We start from the raw sequence: 16,156 nt of genomic DNA, 5'->3' as shown, positions 1-16,156 counted from the left end.
AAAGCACGCTCAGCTCTGCTTAAGGGAACTACAGTTTGTGTGAATTCATTCAAGGACGACATTAGGAGTCTGCGACCAATAAAGACCTTTACAATCCCCAGCAGAGCTCAACACTTTGCTTTCTGCGTCGGGGGGGGGGGAATAAAAATGTGAACCAGCTACAACAACAACACACCAGAATATTTCTGATTTTTATCAGATATGGCAAGCAAAGTGGATTCCTTTAGGTAAAGCAAACAAGGTAATATCCTTCTCCCCGTGCAGCACAATCTATCATTCTTTCACTCCCCCCAAGAGCAAATGTGTTTCATTCACAGCATGAAGTGAACAATTCCTCTCAGTGCTCCAAGCCGGGAGTATTCTTAGATAAGGGGGGCTCCGCCGTGACTCCCCGGGGTCCCACATCGCACAGCAGCAAAAACATCTGGCAGGTGGGCATCGGTTCATTAACACGTACGGTGCAGGAAACAAGCAGGTTGTTCATCAGACCTGCTCACGCCTCGCATTGACAGGAGAGTCAGAACATTAGCAGAATACACCTTTAAATATGAAAGTGGGGGATGGAGAAATAAGCGTGAGCATCATAATTACACCGCCTGCTGCACCTGTAAAAAGCCTCTAAAAGTAGTGATCCGAGCAGACAGTTGGGGTTCAGTTCTGCGTTGTTGTTTCTGCTTCCAGAAAACGGGAAAAACGAGACAAAACCCAACGAGTCAGCGTCACGATCCCCAGAGGATTCCGTTACTTTCTGCAGCCATAACAAGCTCAGAATCGATGCCAAAAGATGGCAACCCTGCATAGGGCTGCAGCGATACACTAATCTCACGATACGATACGATACGATTCGATACGATTTGGACATCACCTGTTTCGTCCTAGCTACTTACGCACTTATTTGTTTCCTAAATTGTCTTCCCATTTGTCTCGGTACCTAACTTACTGCACTTAATCTAGCACTAGTTGTATCGTTGCTGATTGGACTGGTGGTCCGTCCTTTGAACCGGAAGGACGACACCGCCAGACAAACAGAAACAAACGTGAGGTCTGTGCACTTTATATAACATTTTTATGAACTAATTTATCACTGTTTTGTATAATATGACCCCCTGGCATTGTATTGTATTACCTTAATGTTCTGTGTTTTCACTAATTGTAACGTCTGACTTTTCAATAAAGTTTGCTTTGAAAAAAAACAACAACCAAAAAAAAAAATTTATCGGGAAACGAAATATCGATATATATCGCAGTATCAATAAAATTGCTCAGCCCTAACCCTGCATGTTCTAACACCTCCTGTCCTGTATGCAAACTGTGACCTATAGGACTCGTGCACATACACCCTGCCGAGGCGAGCGGATCAACAGGGTCGTCGTTTAAGTTTTAATGGACACGAAGCAGAACCAAACCGAAGCGGGATGTGACCGAACGCCAGAGGCCGGCTGGGACTAAAAAGGGGGAAAAGAATGGAGTTGGAGAGAGCGAAACCTTTACGAGACCTGATGCATCGCTCAATATGAGGACGCCATATCCTGCCAGCGTATGTGGGCAGGTATGCGTCATCAATCATGACAGAAATCCGTCTTTCTGTGCTCTCATAGTGCTGTAAAGGTCTAATATCTGGAGGCTTCTTCTACAGCATCACTGTGTCTGTGGAAATCTGCAAGTAGAAAGTGAATTAAAAGCTACTTGGCTGAGAGGAAACAATTTGTTCTGCGATTCAACGATCGGCCGTGTTTGTGTTTCCATTAACAGCTGAGCTCTAATTCCGTAAGATATTTCCAAGGTCATTACCGTGACACCATCCGCGGGCGAAAGCTCCCCTAAGTATTCGCTCTGAACACACTTCATACGACACCGTGGCAGCATCTTTTAATCAGAGCAGCACGCTCTGATTAGAGGCTGATCAAAGGGAATCTAATTCATTCGGTGTTGAATTCATAAGAAGACAATTTCCATCAATATAAGCAAATGTAATTCTTCTGTAATCTCGGTGGTACAACAACAGCTTGTCGAGTCATGTTAAGACATTGGAAGGCATCAGAAATTCCACATGTGAAAGAATGACTGAAACTGCATCCTATGAATTGAATTCCAATTGGCTTGAATTGGACTTTATTATCTAAGTGCCTTGAGATGACATTTGTTGTATTTGGCGCTATATAAATAAAAATGAATTGAATTTAATGTATGCTTAGCAGATTGAGTGGTGACAGGGAGGAGGGGGCTACCCCCTGGGGCAGGTTTTGGAACTATAGAAAAGGTAAATAATGACCCCCACTAGGACTCTGGTTTTCTTGTTTTGTTGTGCTTTCCCCACCTGTAATACTGTATGCCTCAGCAGTCGGATATCATTATGCACTCACCTTGTCTTTGAATCAGCTCCCTATTTTTTGAGACAAATATGTGCGAAGTCGGTTATTAGAATCAATTCTTACTCATATACTACTTGTATGAAATCATATCAAATCAGCCACCAAATCAGCCTTTTAAATCCAGGTTGAAAACATTTCTCTTTCGGTGTGCTTCTGTTTGAGTTACTTTAAATAATTTTAAAGCATAATGCTATAAATCCTCTTAATTGTTTTATATTTTTCTTTTTCCCCCCCTCTTCTTCGATTGCTTTTAACTGTGTTTTAATTTTTATTCTACTTTTTTTTTTAAATTCTCTTTAAATTGCTTGTTTTTATGCTGCTTTATGCTGTTATTTCAAATGCCTTGTCTTTATGTAAAGCACATTGAGTTGCCTGTGGTATGAAATGCGCTATATAAATAAAGATGCCTTGCCTTGCCTTGTTCCTGTATAAAGAAACATGTTTAATTTGCCATGTACCAAGCCTAAGAAAACTTCAATAAAAAAAAGTAGACCATTTCCAGCAATAATGGCTATAAAACGTGACATCACAGTTCTAATCACGCATTATTCCCTCCATAATGGAGGAGGTTCGGATCTCTCTGTGTTCCGGGCATCGGCGGCATACCCAAATTAAACTGAGAGCTGTTCCAGTTTTGTTTTCCTTTGACAGCAAACACAAATTATTATTTGTTTCAACCCCCAAAAGTCAGAGTCCCTCTCAGGGCCCGCGTCCACATGGCGGGTTTTTCTCTGGCAGAGCGGCGCTGGCACTTCCTGCCAGCGTTTCATCAAAAAAAAAAAAAAAAAAAGCACTCCGATGAGGCGCTTCTGTTTGTTTGTTTGTTTGTTTGTTTTCTTTTATTTCTATGACAACAGCATCTCTACAGTGCGTTTGTGATGAACTAGATTCAACCCTTTGCTTTCCATCAGCTACCATTCAACACCTTTTCATCACCACGAGCACCAAATGAGCTCGTCACAACTCATTCTGACAGCGTGGTGCAGGGAGAGGTTGCTGTTTGACACAATCGATAAATATCATGGTCTCCTGCATTAGAAGGAGCCCGAAACCAGGCCTGTTTCAGGCGGTTTTAACGAAGCAAGAAGAGCCTGAGCCCTGCAGAGCTTCTGTGTGACAGACTGCAGGTCATCCTCATTTCAACAAACTGTTCTCACAAAACTGCTTCATCTGAACATATTTCTGCTGGCCAGAAACAAGCACCGCTCCTCCCTTTGTCTGCGTCCTGCCGAGCAGCTTTCCAAAGCGTAGTTTACGCATGACAGACTCATATACGGTGAATTTATCCTCATTTTTAGAATTCTAGAAGCTGCTTCACCTGTCGGTCATCAACAAGCTCGATCCTGGCCGGTTCTGTGCACACCTGGGGAAGAAGGACTGTTGTAGTCTGTGAACATGCCAGCCAGACTTATGAGAGAAAAGTGAAAGATTAGGCCCGGCTGCCGGCTCATTTCAGATGCTGTGCATCACAGAAATCGAAGCTTTCCATCAGTACGAGGCATCTACGACTATTCATACCCGCAGCTGTGTAGAAAGCAGAGTCGTGTATGAAGCAGCTGGCGGCCCGTCGGCGAGCTCACGGGGTGAAGGTAAAGTCCCGGATGTAACAGCGTTCAAATAAGAAAGAACACATGCTGCGACTTCAGCAATCGTTTGCAGGCAGTGATACGAAGGGAGAGAAAATAGGGCCAAGCGATTGTGAGGTCTGACTTTTTCCTGTTGAACAATTTTGTGATGCAAATGTATTACTCTTTTGAACGCATATTGTTTTGAGAAGCAAAACGCTTTATTTTTTAAACCCCAGCCAACTAGCCGGACTACCTTCATCAACACCAAAACGAGGCTGGAACTCTGCTCACAGGACGCAGCAGGGGGTAAGAAAATGTTCATAAATGATGTTGCTAATATGGGATGTCATACAGCTTCATGTCAAAAGAGGCGAACTATCCCTTTAAAAGCTTCAGCTGCTGAGCTGCTGATCCGTCCAGTTTCAAAACGAAGCACTCAAATGTACGACTGCTGCTCACCAATTCAAGCAGGAAATGTGGACATCCACCAAACCTTATCCGACATTAACACATGCTGAGACATATCTGTGATTATCAGGTTGTATCACGCTCGTTTGAGGGGTAAAATAGATAAAAACGTGGATGCCGATCTTAAGCTCGACAGTCCGATCAGAGCAGTCGTCTAATCGAGCTTTTTCCACCTGAGGCAACTCGCCGAAATAAAGCCATTTCTGTCCAGTCAGCATTCTGAGACGGTAATCCAGACCTTTGTCTCGACCGGGCCGGATCACTGTAATGCACTTTATACTGGGCTTAGTGTTTCCTCCATTACTCGGCTTCAAATGAGCTTTTAAAGCTCTCGATGGTCTTGCCCCACCGTCTGAGCTGCTTGCCCTAAAATACCAGCTGATCAGCTGCTCCTGACTGTTCCAAAAACTCAGCGTGAGCCCAGAGGGGAACTTTCAGTCTCCTCTTAAAACGCCTCTCTTCTCCTTGGCCTTTTTTCACCATTCGAGTTGTTGACTTTCTTATTTTATTGTGTTTATTTAGGATTTATTTAGCACTTATTAGCTCTTTTACTGGTTATTTACTTTGTTCCACTGTGGTTGTTTCAAACCAAAGATACATTTCTCCTGTTTTTTTTTTTTTTAAATAAATGAGCTGATGTATCGTTTCCATTTAAATACCTGCGATGTTAGAGAAGAAATGGATCTTATTTGGTTTTCCAGCACTGCACAACAACCTCTACAAAGACAAGATGTGTGGAAGACAGTCCGTGGGGTCACATGACACTGAAAGGATCAGATAATTGGCTAAATTACAATCAGACTGAGTTATTAAGTTCATGTAAACATCTTAATCTGACTAAGAATTGGATCGGATCGGATTAAGACCCCGAGATAACTGGGTTGAAAGTCAAATTAAACCTGCTTGTAGAGGCTGAAGCACGTGGTGAATCAGACTTTGCGTTCTGCGCATGCTCCAGATGTTTTCCCGGGGTCGTGACCCGGAAGTCAAAGGAGACGATATTCCTGTTGTTGTCGCCGTCAGAAAGAAACAAGCAACGCGATGGAGAATGCTCCGTTGGGCATCGAGTTTGTGCAACAAGCAGCTCATCTCAGACCAAATGTAGAGGGACGTAGCTTCATCTTGCTCTTTATTCGCTCTTTATCTTTCTCCAATGCCTGAGTTTGATTCGATTCATTCACCGCCATATATCCAAGGATAATTACCCTTGCTCAACTCATTCTTATTGTAATTTAGCCAATTATCCGATCCTTTCAGTGCCATGTAACCCCACTGAGTGAGATAAAATCATATGACTGCAGGTGACATAAGCAAAGTCTCCAAAGTCCCCTTCGAGCCGGTGCAACCGCATCACATTCACACTGATTAGGCGCCCATGGCGGTCGGCTCTTACCCGTCTTCGTGTACAGCACCAGAACGTTGGTTCTCGTCCTGAGCAGCTTCTTGAAGTCTTTGTGGTCGCTGACTTTCTCTATGAGGGGCGACACCTTCACAGCCTCGGACAGCGACAGCAGCCACACCTGGAGACACGTGCCCATGAACACAACTTTAACGGACACCAAAAACCTCGTTAAAACATCGTTAAAGCTTATTCACGTGGACAGAAACGACTTCGGTACCAGAAGGTGGCACGTTGTACATGTTTAACTCCAGTAGCAACACACCAGCTTTGTGTGGCGTTGAGCTAATAGTGTGAAGCATCTCATACAAGAAACAAACCCTGTACTGTTGAGCTTGCACTTAAATCAAAGATGAGGAGAGGAAAGACTGATTACACATAAAGCCATTTGCATGCATCCTAATCCTCTCTGCGCCATCACCGTTCATTAAAAAGCTTCTCGGGGAACTAAATCAGACGCCAAACACGGTTTGCTCACTCAGCGGATCCAGTCTGCTGAGTGATATCACCCAGGATGAAAACAAGCACCTGTCAGATTCGTTCTCCGCTTTTTATTTCCAACGAGACGCTCCTCTGAGGTGCGAGCGCTCCCGAATCTTAAAAACACGGGAATTTGGATGTCAGCAAATTTTTTATAATCAAAACAACGAAGCCAAAAGGCTGAAAAAAAGCTCAAAGAAAGCGGGAGGTAATTTAAAGTTTGCTTATAAGCCTGTAAAGTGTACGTTGGTTCGTTTAAAAAGCTCAGGGAGAAGAGGGACTGCAACATATTCAGACTGATTAATGATACGGTTCAGAGTAAATGACCTCTGATCACACGTGGGGACGGTGAGGTGACACCACTAACCACCACACCCTGCAGCCCACATGGAACCAAACTATCAGTCCGACTGAGGCCGGCTGCGTTCATCACCTGTGCAGCTGAATTCATTTTAATTATCTTATTTGTTTCTCTTTATATTCTTTAATGTATTTTAATGCTTCTTCCACTCCCTGCTGCAATGCTTTTATTTTATGTAAAGCACTTTGAATTGTTTTGTACATGAAATGTGCTACACAAATAAATTAGATTTGATTTGATTTGATTTAGATGTGGCGAGCAGGGAAACACCAGCTGCCTCAGCTTGTGTTTGGGACTCGGTAGAAGCACTTTGGCGAAGGGTCGGCTAATTAAGAGTGTGGCTGGATGACACTTGTTTGGAGAGGCGGTTATGAGGCAGTGGCAAGATCAGGATGAGACAGAAGATCTAATTTAACCAAAAAATTTAACCACAGCTCGTGACCATAGGTGAGGGTAGGAACATAGATTGACCGGTAAATCGAGAGCTTCGCCTTCTGGCTCAGCTCCTTCTTCACCACAACAGGCCGGTGCAGAGCCCGCATCACTGCAGACGCCGCACCGATCCGTCTGTCAATCTCCTGCTCCATTCGTCCCTCACTCGTGAACAAGACCCCGAGATACTTGAACTCCTAAAAGGTGTGAAAGTGGTGTAAAAAGTGATGTGAAAGTGGTATAAAAAGTGGTGTGAAAGGTGTGTGAAAGTGGTATAAAAAGTGGTGTGAAAGGTGTGTGAAAGTGGTGTGAAAGGTGTGTGAAAGTGGTGTAAAAGGTGGTGTAAAAGGTGGTGTGAAAGTGGTGTAAAAGGTGGTGTGAAAGTGGTGTGAAAGTGGTGCGAAAGTGGTGTGAAAGTGGTGTTAAAAGTGGTATTAAAAGTGGTGTTAAAGTGGTGTTAAAGTGGTGTGAAATTGGTGTAGAAATTGGTGTAAAAAGTGGTATAAAAAGTGGTGTGAAAGGTGTGTGAAAATGGTATAAAAGATGGTGTGAAAGTGTTGTAAAAGGTGGTGTGAAAGTGTTGTAAAAGGTGGTGTGAAAGTGTTGTAAAAGGTGGTGTGAAAGTGTTGTAAAAGGTGGTGTGAAAGTGTTGTAAAAGGTGGTGTGAAAGTGGTGTAAAAAGTGATGTGAAAGTGGTATAAAAAGTGGTGTGAAAGGTGTGTGAAAGTGGTGGATAAGGTGTGTGAAAGTGGTGTGAAAGTGGTGTAAAAGGTGGTGTAAAAGGTGGTGTGAAATTGGTGCGAAAGTGGTGTGAAAGTGGTGTTAAAAGTGGTATTAAAAGTGGTGTTAAAGTGGTGTGAAATTGGTGTAAAAAGTGGTATAAAAAGTGGTGTGACAGGTGTGTGAAAGTGGTATAAAAGGTGGTGTGAAAGTGTTGTAAAAGGTGGTGTGAAAGTGTTGTAAAAGGTGGTGTGAAAGTGGTGTAAAAGGTGGTGTGAAAGTGGTGTAAAAAGTGGTGTGAAAGTGGTATAAAAGGTGCGCGACAGTGGTGTATAAGTGGTGTGAAAGTGGTGTAAAAGGTGTGTGAAAGTGGTGGGAAAGTGGTGCGAAAGTGGTGTTAAAGTGGTGTGAAATTGGTGTAAAAAGTGGTGTGAAAGTGGTGTTAAAGTGGTGTGAAATTGGTGTAAAAGTGGTGTAAAAGTGGTGTAAAAGTGGTGTGAAAGTGGTGTAAAAGGTGTGTGAAAGTGGTGTGAAAGTGGTGTGAAAGTGTGTAAAAGTGGTGTTAAAAGTGGTGTAAAAAGTGGTGTAAAAAGTGGTGTGAAAGTGGTGTAAAAGGTGTGTGAAAGTGGTGTGAAAGTGGTGTGAAAGTGTGTAAAAGTGGTGTAAAAAGTGGTGTGAAAGTGGTGTAAAAGGTGTGTGAAAGTGGTGTAAAAGGTGTGTGAAAGTGGTGCGAAAGTGGTGTAAAAGGTGTGTGAAAGTGGTGTGAAAGTGGTGTTAAAAGTGGTGTTAAAAGTGGTGTAAAAAGTGGTGTGAAAGTGGTGTAAAAGGTGTGTGAAAGTGGTGTGAAAGTGGTGTGAAAGTGGTGTGAAAGTGTGTAAAAGTGGTGTAAAAGGTGTGTAAAAGTGGTGCGAAAGTGGTGCGAAAGTGGTGTAAAAGGTGTGTGAAAGTGGTGTGAAAGTGGTGTGAAAGTGGTGTGAAAGTGTGTAAAAGTGGTGTAAAAAGTGGTGTAAAAAGTGGTGTGAAAGTGGTGTAAAAGGTGTGTGAAAGTGGTGTGAAAGTGGTGTGAAAGTGGTGTGAAAGTGTGTAAAAGTGGTGTAAAAAGTGGTGTAAAAGGTGTGTGAAAGTGGTGTAAAAGGTGTGTGAAAGTGGTGTGAAAGTGGTGTGAAAGTGTGTAAAAGTGGTGTAAAAGGTGTGTAAAAGTGGTGCGAAAGTGGTGCGAAAGTGGTGTGGGTAAAGTTTGAAAGTCAGAGGTTTGGTTTGAAAGTCAAAGTTTGAAAATTTTAAAAGTCGTAACACATAAACAGTGAATTCTCTAAAGAATTACTGTCTCAGAAATGATCTTTTCCTCAATTCAACTTCAATATAGAGAAATTTGAATTTCTCCACTTGGGGAAGGATCTCATTCCAGAGTTTGATCATCTAATAACAGATTTATGATGGAGCGTTTCTTTTCTTGGGTTTAGGTTTGAACAAAACGATTCAAAATGTTAATCCAAGCGAGCCAAAGACATTTTCATCATGACTTATTTAGCTTTTGAAAAAAAAAGCTAAATAATAACATTTCTGTACATATCAGGGTACGTGTTGAGCTGCACAGTCGAACATTAAAGCCGTAACGAAGATAAAAAAACGCAGACTGGCACCTTTTCCTTTGTGTGAGGCAGCCCATAATGACATTGATGCTGTTGTCAAGCCGATGCAGTGGATGGCTGTGATGAGACGGTTCTCCCACCAGCTGAAGAGTGTGTCATCTTCCAGTGATGGATGCACAATAACAGAAATAACAAGGCTGTGCTGACAGCTTCTGCACAAAGTGACGGAGCCATTCAGAGGCTGTATTACTGCCCTGCTGATGATTCAAGCTGGAGGAATGCATCAGAAGTGTAATATATAGTGCATTCCAATTGCACGAAGGGGGAAGATAAGACTTTTATCTGCCAACTTAACGAGTATTTATATGTACGACAGACAACGATGACATTTTTATCAGTAATTTTAGCAGATAGATGGTTTTATTGCAGGATTTTCTACCACTCTGTAATGGAGAAGAGGGGATTTTTTTTAACTCTGAGCCACAGACATTATTTATCTGTTAATGCACATTATTTCCTAACAATCTGTAAAAGTTCTGATGCTCAAAACTGTCACTTTTGCATTCAAAGCCTCACTCAGATGTTTCAAAGTTGCAGCTCTGAGGCTTTGTTGTTCCACTTAAAACTCCTGAGTAGGTCAGAATAGTGTGGAGTGTGCATGATGGTGCACCGTCAGAACCGGGGAGGAATTAGCATATTCGGTGCTTCAGTCTTTCATGATAATCACAGACTTTCTGTTTCTGTAAATTCAAAGCAAAACGGGTCGCTGTGTTTTTCTTCATTCAGCCACGATGAGCCTATTTTCCCCTTAAATTCACAATAATTGACCCTCATTACCCCCACAAGGTGAGATTCGTCCACTCAAATTTCTTTTAAGGTGCTGCATCCTGTAATCTGCACACAACAGTTTACTATTGATCAACTATTGATTATTTAATCAATAACCAAACTCCACGTACATGTTAGCATGTTTCTGATTAACAGACTTTTCAAGTAATTACAAGAAGTTCAAACTTGACAAGTAGGAAACGATAAATTGTCTTTTTCCAGTTTGTCAGACTTTAAAAAGTGGTGTAAAAGTGGTGTGTGAAAGTGGTGTAAAAGGTGTGTAAAAGTGGTGTAAAAGTGGTGTAAAAGTGGTGTAAAAGGTGTGTAAAAGGTGTGTAAAAGTGGTGTGAAAGTGGTGTAAAAGTGGTGTAAAAGTGGTGTAAAAGGTGTGTAAAAGTGGTGTAAAAGTGGTGTAAAAGTGGTGTAAAAGTGGTGTGAAAGTGGTGTAAAAGGTGTGTAAAAGTGGTGTAAAAGTGGTGTAAAAGGTGTGTAAAAGTGGTGTAAAAGGTGTGTAAAAGTGGTGTAAAAGTGGTGTAAAAGTGGTGTAAAAGGTGTGTAAAAGGTGTGTAAAAGTGGTGTAAAAGGTGTGTAAAAGTGGTGTAAAAGTGGTGTAAAAGTGGTGTAAAAGGTGTGTAAAAGTGGTGTAAAAGTGGTGTAAAAGGTGTGTAAAAGTGGTGTAAAAGTGGTGTAAAAGGTGTGTAAAAGTGGTGTAAAAGTGGTGTAAAAGGTGTGTAAAAGTGGTGTAAAAGTGGTGTAAAAGTGGTTGGATGGATGTCTCAGAAATGATCTTTTCCTCAATTCAACTCTGCATGAACATAGAAATATAGAGAAATTTGAATTTTATATATTCTTTTCTACCATTTAGGATTCAACATTTAGGCGTCAGAGATGAAAGGATAAGGCTTTATTACATAATAAAGATAAAGATATTCTGCATTTTCCTCCTAAATAAATCCCAGGTTACGGCTGAACCCGACATACACAATTCAACTTAACGCAAGTTGGTTATTCTACTATTTTCCTGCTTGTTTTGTTGAAACTTGGGTCACTACTTTTTACACAAACAGACGGGCTCATGTAAGTGTTGTTAAGACTCAGTTACAGAGCAGAGTTACAGCTCAGACACTTCTTGGCTTGAGGGCGTGTTTATTTTATTGACCTGTACGTCCCGTCCCAGCTTGCCGGGTGACAGATGCAGTCAATCCCGACCAATGGCTCCTGATCACTAATCTATGCACCGTCCCAGCGCTCTGCGGTCGCTGTGAGAAGCATTAGGACTCCGTTCTCCTCCATTATCACTGCGCTCCTTAACAGACGCTGCAGATAGAAAGCCTGATTGCTGCAGAGCAGATCAATGGTGAAGAGATACGAGGAGAAGGGCACAATCTGCTTTAACACCTGAAGGGATTCTTCAAACTGTTACACAGATATTGGACAGGCATGTTAAACGAGGAAGAGCGAGAAGGAACCTCACAAATTAAAGCTGTGAGGAACCCTGCTCTCCCAGGTGGTGACTCAGTTCACTTTTTCCTAATCAATCTGAATTTGGTGAATCCAGAGACTCTGAAGTACGGCAGATTAATCAAAACTAAAGCAATTCCAGCAGAAATGGGGCCGCGTTGCCTTCATCATCTCTTGTTCTGCACTCTCATTAGTTTTAACTTTGTTTGTTTCAGTCAGTCTCATATCGAAGCAGGAGAAAACCGAACAGACACACTGATGAAACATGTGGGTCAATGCGGGATAAACTCGGGCTTGGAGCTCCATACATTAACCTCCCTCACCTGCCATGAAAAATGATGCCCCATATTAAAAATGTGCCACTCTCAGAGCAGCAGGTGCCCAGAAACCCTGCATCTGCTTAATAAGAGGCATCCAGCATGGGGCCAGTGCTGACTCAGCACAAATCCGACCGGTGTTGGTCATGTGGCTCCCTCCCCCTTTCCACTGACTAATGAGCCGGTCGGGCGTGTGTCACCAGGTGTGTCTGACTGTAAAGGAAGCGACGCAGCATCTGATAACACAAACAGAGAGCTCTGCTTCGGATTTACAGGAGCTGTAGAAAAAACCCATTTCAGCTACCTGTAAGGAGAATAATGGAAGAAGCTTCCATTTCAAACATGCTGCCAAGCTACAGCTAAGGGCCAACACGTATTATTTACCCTAAATAATCTACTGATTTACTGAGCAAAATGCTCCCACAGAAATGGAGCAACAGGCCAAAGATCCAGAGCTGAAATCAGGGTATTTATTAGGGCTGGGTGAGCTAACTCGTTATTATCGCGTTAACTCGTTAATTATTTAACGTCGATAAATGTTTTATTGCGCATTGACGCAGGTTTCATTTATTTATTTTTAAATTTAAAACAATTTTTTTGGGGGGGGCTTTTGTGCCTTTAATGGATAGGAAAGTTCAGAGAGACAGGAAGCAGGGGGCAGAGAGAGGGGGAACAACATGCAGCACAGGGCTGTCCAATACAGGACTCGAACTGGGGCCAGCTGCAGCGAGGACTATAGCCTCTTGTACATGGGGCGCCTGCTCAACCCACTACGCCAGGGACCACCTGTTTTATTATTTATGTTATTATTGTAAACGTCTGTTGCTCACAGGCTTTTATTTTGTAAAAGTCTGTTGCTAATTGTTGCCCAGCCCTAGTATTTATTTGTCCTTTCAGCAGATATTTAGCTTTAAATGATAATTGTACAGATTATAAAGCATCGTTTTAGAGAGGTAACCGTTTTAAAAACGTGATGCAAAGTGAAATACAGCTGTTTGGAAGGATAACTCACACTAAGAGGTTAGTGCTCAGCTCATCTACCACATGAGGAAGTTTACTGGTCTGAGCTTGTGTTGGTTTTCTGCTGCTGGGGATGGAAGTGGATCTGAACACACTCATTCGTTCACCACTAATATTAGCAGATTTTAAGGGTGTCAATAAAACTATTTCATCATGATTAATTGCCATTTATTTAATGTGGTTATCCAATAACATTTTGACCAAATTATAGAATTTAAATGCAATTTTAGGTCTGAATCGTGTCTAAAACACCTGCAGATACTCTAAAAAATAAGAAAATCTGGTTCTGGAATGCTCCATGTAGCCAGCACGCACTTTTCTATTAATTTGCACATAAAATAACACTGAAAGCCGGCTGTGTCGCACATATTGATTATGGCGGCCTGAGAAAATGTGCATCATTGACAACGAGACAATGGTTTGAAGTTACCAGCTGCAGGCGAGCCAATGGAATCCTTCACTGTGTGCGTCTGCGGAGGGAGTTGTGATTAAGCTGTTGTGACAGGCAGGCCTCTACCACCAGAAAACTGCCTTCTTAAAAAGGCTGCAGTGGTTTTTTATCACTTCCCCAAGTGGAATCACCTACATTCACCCCCACACCGCCCGCTCAGAAACATGACAAATCGTCAATGTACCCGTTAGACGTTTTTATTTGATGTTTAAACAACTGAGAGCTTAGAAATAAAAACAATACAAAAGAAATAACATCCCAGATCCCAGGGCATCGCCTCTAAATTCATCTTTTTTTAAACTCTGAAAATGAAGTGATGATTATTGAAAGCTGGACTGGGTCAAAGCCTTCAGACCATCACTGACTGGGAGGGATTCCCATCAACAGAGGCAGATTATCTAAGGTGATCTTCTCCGGTTCCATCAAACTGGGTCATGGTGGTGTAAAAGGGATGTAAACACCGCCAAATTACAGCTGAGAGGGAGCACTTTAACCTCATACCGTGACTGACTTTCAGTTCAAAAGAGCCGAGGCACGATGCCAACGTGACAAACAGCGTCGCTGCCGTTTCACGCCCGTGTGCGAACACAACAGGATGCAGAGCAGGAACCGCTCTGCGTCATTATCAGTGGTCCAAACGGGCATGAATGTCACCGAGCTGAAATGATTAACTGAGTGGAGGGCGTGCACACAGGCGTGCACACTGTGTTTAAGTATTTGACTGTTTTTATCTCAGATTTCAGCTTCATATCTTCATATCTTTATCACTTTATTCGCTTTATTAAGCATTCAGTAAGCAGGGTTTCACCTGTTCATGTGTGCATGTTTTGGGCTGAATACGTCTCAGAACCAATACGAAATAAAAAAGGACCAGTCCTCCTATTTCTTCCACTTATTTGTGTTAGGAATGCAACAGGCTAAGCTGGGTAATCCATCCAACCAAGGTGCTCCCGAGCCAGATCAGATAATGATCCCTCCATGAGTTTTGGGTCTGTCCACTTCAATCGGTTTTATCTTCGAGGCACAGTTTTGGAACTTAAGATTACATAAATGATATCAGTGAGGTAAAAACCACTACTGTGCATCATTTTAGAGCAAATCTCTGCTTCTGTTGTGGGTTTTAAACCCAGAACATCCCTTTTTTCTTTAGTGTTCCTCTTTCAGGCTGAACTCTATCTCATGTAAATGTAAACTGCTCCGAACATTAACCACAGTCATTGTTCAACAGAAACAAGCGTAAAAAGATCAGATTTTTTAATGTTTAGCGTGGAAGCAAAGCTGTTTTACAGCCCATTGTGCAGGGGACAGCCATTTCAGCCTGTAAATGTTTGCTCATGCTCACTCAGACAACAGATTACCTGACAGCCACTCCACAAAGCAACTTAGGCCAACACTCCTGTGCCTAATGGCACTTCTCTTAAACACTGATCCACAGCAGCATGCTAATACCCACCGACACTTTTACGCAAACTCCTGGAGTTATTCACTTCCAGTTCCCCTATCCAAGACGAAACAGAGGACTTCCTGAGACCTGGCTACAGCTTCAATAATTAACCACCCACATGTCTGAGGCAGAAAACAATGCACAGGTTCCTCATCTTCCTCTGACTTTACCGTTGTTACTGAGCGCTGGTGCAGACACCGGGGGGGGGGGGGGGGGGGGGGGGGCGTTAGCCAGAGAACTGTTCCCTTTACGCACTGAATAAGTAACATCTGGGACATTAGCGCGTTATCAGCAGCTGTTTATATGTGGGCACCAAGTTGAGTCAAGGGCTGTCAACTTCCCTCCCGCAGCTCCTGCACACACAGGCTGGAGACGAGCTGTAGAGCAAATTACATTTCTTTTTCTCCCCCCCCACCTCCGCTGAAATCAACACCGGACACAAACACCCTGCCGCGCGCACCGGATTGTCACACAACACAGCTGCAGTTCCCCCGAAACACAAACGAGATTCATTGGACTCACCAGCAACACCAGCGTGAACATTTTCGCCTCTCTCATCCCACTCCCGTGGCGGTTCCAAGAGGCCATGATGCCGTTGCCACGTCTGGATACGCAGGCGCACTCGGAGCTCCCGAGTCTTCGGCACGGCGCAAAGCTCCCTGGGAAATGTAGTCGTTTGGTCGAGTCATGGGGGGTATCGCACCTGCCACTTCCAATCAGTTAAAGACCCCTTCCTCGCATGTTCTCGGGGGGCAATGAAAGTAAGTACTACAGTAGACATGATTTCCTTTCTTTCAGCTTATTGCAGCCGCATTGCGAGACAGTTAATTACTCCTGAGGGTATTAGTAAATTGGCTTGTGATTGAATGCTTTTAAATGAGCTCTTTATGATTTCGACTCGTTCCTCCTGAAAATGTGCGCTGATGAAATGTGCTCCACTGCATTTAATTGATGCAGTGCTGCTTAGTCCAATAGCCCCATATTATATACATATATATAGAGAGAGAGCCTATCCCAGCTGGCCGGTGGGGTAGAGGCGTGTGCGCCCTGGACAGGATGACAGTCCATCACAGGGCCACAATGAGGCAAACAACCAGGCACACTGACTCCTAGTTTCCCTGCAGGTAACCTAACATGCATGTTTTTGAAGGCAGCAGGAAGCCGGAGAGAGAAATGCAAACTCCACACAGAAAGACCCAAATACAAACCACCACTGTGTGACCCATGTTAATTCCTATAAAGC

General features: G+C 43.0%; 1 protein-coding gene across 1 annotated transcript in view; it reads right to left on the bottom strand.

The window, feature by feature from the left end:
* pdia5 (protein disulfide isomerase family A, member 5) overlaps positions 1–15,508 on the bottom strand; it is a 67,978-nt gene extending 52,470 nt beyond the window's left edge. The window contains exons 1-2 of the mRNA XM_075479981.1: positions 15,436–15,508; positions 5,802–5,928 (exon numbers count right to left, since the gene is read on the bottom strand). Of these exons, the coding sequence (XP_075336096.1) occupies positions 5,802–5,928; positions 15,436–15,501 (193 nt within the window). The 5' untranslated portion in view covers positions 15,502–15,508. The remainder of the gene's footprint in view (positions 1–5,801; positions 5,929–15,435) is intronic.
* Between the last annotated feature and the right edge of the window lie 648 nt (positions 15,509–16,156).

The sequence above is a fragment of the Odontesthes bonariensis genome, chromosome 12 (genome assembly GCF_027942865.1).
Source record: "Odontesthes bonariensis isolate fOdoBon6 chromosome 12, fOdoBon6.hap1, whole genome shotgun sequence".
NCBI classification, from domain to species: domain Eukaryota; kingdom Metazoa; phylum Chordata; class Actinopteri; order Atheriniformes; family Atherinopsidae; genus Odontesthes; species Odontesthes bonariensis.
This window is presented reverse-complemented; position numbering and strand designations above follow the sequence as displayed.